Source organism: Sphaerulina musiva, assembly GCF_000320565.1.
Source record: "Sphaerulina musiva SO2202 unplaced genomic scaffold SEPMUscaffold_2, whole genome shotgun sequence".
Lineage (NCBI taxonomy): Eukaryota > Fungi > Ascomycota > Dothideomycetes > Mycosphaerellales > Mycosphaerellaceae > Sphaerulina > Sphaerulina musiva.
The window spans coordinates 3,600,467-3,603,523 of NW_016017384.1; the positions used below are offsets into that span (position 1 = coordinate 3,600,467).

Here is a 3,057-nt window from a genome sequence, read left to right on the forward strand (position 1 = left end):
AATTCAGGAGTTTATAGTAAGTACTTCGACATCTCCTTCTATAGCTAATAATACCTGCCGACTATACCTGCCGACTACGAAAATTAGAAAAACCAAATTACTTCAGATCTTAGGCTTATAGTAAATGCTTCAACATCTCCTTCTCTAGCCTAGCTAGAACGCGTATCTAGTGTTTAAACCGACTTTCGGTTACTATATACTGCTGCCTTACTCTCTAGGCCTTACGTATCTCTATTCTTCGCTAGGCCGCTTAGAAAGCCGGCTCCGTCCTTATTAATAATAGGGTCCTTAAACAAGTAGCTCTAAGGATAAAGCGAGCTGAAATTTCTATCTCTAGTCTGTCTCGTTCGGTAATAGGCTCTTCTACAAGTATACTTAGTATCTTGTCGATACTTCCCCTAGCTACGAATTCTTACGTACCCCGATTATTCGCTTGATCTATAGCTACCGTATACGCTGCCCTTGCTATATCCTCTAATTCTGTTATCTCCTCGTCAAACTCCTACTACGACTCCTCTTCTTTATCCTCTCTCTCTATATCTGGTCGACTCTCCTAGAGAGAATTAGGACCCGTCTCCTCTAAATCTAGATGATCGAAAGGATTGTAGTCTTAGCTAAGCGAGATATCTTAATCCTAGGTACCTATATCCTCGTCGCTATACTGAAAATCTGCTTGACTAAGCGGTATATCTAGTTACCTAAAAGGAAAATCTGAATTCTCGGAAGCTATCTCCTCGTCTTCTTCTTCTTAGGTATTAATATAATCGAGGAGAGCCTAGAGATATTTATCCTCTATCGTTAGGGGTACCGTATTATCGTCCTAAGCATTCTCCTTATTAGCTGGAGGATAACTAGTTTGAACGCTAGGATTAGTATCTAGATCGTATTCCGAGCTCTTATTACCGCTCGAAATTACGATAGTCGCCTGCTTCTTACCGTCTGAATCGTTCAAACCCCTATTATCCTAATCGGCGCTAGGAGGATCTTAATCGTTCCCGTCTATCTAGCTACTAGTATCTGCATTATCCTAATCGGCGCTAGGAGGATCTTAATCGTTCCCGTCTGTCTAGCTACTAGTATCTGCATTATCCTAATCGGTACTAGGAGGATCTTGATTATTACCGTCTATCTAGCTACCGGTGTCGCTATTATCCTAATCGGTACTAGGAGGATCTTGATTGTTCCCGTCTGTCTAGCTACCGGTATCGCTATTATCCTAATCGGTACTAGGAGGATCTTAATTATTCCCGTCTGTCTAGCTACCGGTGTCGCTATTATCCTAATCGGTGCTAGGAGGATCTTAATTGTTGGCGTCTGTCTAGCTACTAGTACCGGTTTGAGTACCCGTTTAAGCGCTAGGGTTATCGGGATTATCTAAGCTCTCGTCTTCGCTTAAGGACGTAGGAGTCTTCTTTCTCTTCTTCGCAGTCGGCTTCTTTAGAGTTAGCTTCGATTTCGTCTTCTTCGTCTTTGATCGAGACTTATATATCGTACTCGGGTTAACTAGGCTAGAGCTATAGAGAGCAACTACGTAATTGTCTAGCTAGACATTCTACTCCTTTAGTAGCCTACGAAGACATTCGAGATCTTTCGCTATTACTATAACTCGCTTGTAGTAGATAGCGAGAAGATTAGCTAACGAAAAGACTTTCGTTACTATACTCTCGTACTGTTCCTAGAGGATGCCGAGTACGCTCGCTTGGATCCGTATAGGGAGGTAGTCTTCGGTAAAAAGGATAATAGTATCCCTAACGATACGTACGAACGCGAGCTTTAGGATATAGTTTATAACCTCCGTCTAGCATTTTTTGATCTCCTATAAAGCTCCCTCTAAAAGAAATGTTAGTATATGCCGACTATATATGCCGACTACGTCTGCCGACTAGGTATACTTACTGCCTCTCTTTTTTTGATTTTTCTTTATACCTACGGATAGAAGCCCTTTCCTACCTATTGCGCTAGGGAGTCTCTTTCTAGATATTCGTAGTACCTTTCTAGCGATTAAAAGCTTACGGCGCGCTACGAGTAACGGCGCTATAACGATGGCAGTAGCAGGCGGTATAGTAGGCAGAGTAGTAGGCGAAGTAGTAGGCAGAGTAGTAGGCAGAGCAGTAGGCGGAGGCTAGGAGGGATTGTAGCGGGTAGGGGGCGGGGCGGGAGGGGGGGGGTCAACAACCAATATTAATGTCGTAAGTTAGGTTTTTTTGGAAGTAGGGAATACCTTTGAAGGCGGCGGAATTCAGGGTCTAGGGGCGCGACCAATTAGAAGCGAGGGATTCTTTGTCTACGTAGGGTAGGTACCTGCCGTTTTTGGACAATAGAAGTGAGAAATAGTAAAGTAAGATCGCCGGAAATAGGAAATATTGATATAACGACCGTATAAGCAGTGCCTAGCCCGTAAACAAGAGACCTAGAGATTTATATAGATATAATTAGTACGGGAGACAACATCTTACGGAAGCTCGTTTTCGGGTTATCTTATACATCTAGTACTAATTCTTTAAGTACTAGCCTCGAAAACGATATTAGGAGTATATAGTCGGCAGACGTAGTCGGCGAATTGCTATAAGATCAAAGCTCGGCACTTGAATTCGCTTCTCCTACGAAGCGCTTCCGAATCTAGCGACAAAGTTTTATATCCTTCTGTTATAAGGTTACCCGTTTTGCGTAAATCGCTAGTATATTAGAGACTTCGAACTCCTATATAAGAAAAGCTTCTATTGCTTCCTACAAGCAAAGTAGAGCCTTAGCTTGAAAACGGTATATACTATTGCTAGTATTGGTTGCTAAATCCATCGTAATCTCTCGACAAATCCTTGAGAATAGAAGTCGGCGTATTAAAAGCTCTGTAGACTTCTAGTATTTCCTGATTTCTCGGAGAGCGGCTATACTAGCCTTCGTTCGTCTTCTCGCTTTAGGCGCCTTTCGAACAATAGGCTTTTTCTGTAGTCGTTGACTTCCTAGTAGTCTCTTATTACTAGGATAGGTCTTCTATACTACTTTTTTCGTACATCCTAGTCTCCTTACGGCGAGACTTAGTCGAGGGAAGGCTATATT

General features: G+C 42.5%; 1 protein-coding gene across 1 annotated transcript; it reads right to left on the reverse strand.

Moving 5' to 3' along the window:
* Positions 1-1,552: 1,552 nt before the first annotated feature.
* On the reverse strand, positions 1,553-2,856 carry SEPMUDRAFT_38700 (uncharacterized protein; the record flags this gene model as incomplete). The annotated part of the gene is made up of 3 exons (XM_016908714.1): positions 1,553-1,675; positions 1,931-1,946; positions 2,732-2,856. Coding segments are annotated over 3 exons (264 nt in total), but the record flags the coding sequence as incomplete, so codon positions are not given.
* Between the last annotated feature and the right edge of the window lie 201 nt (positions 2,857-3,057).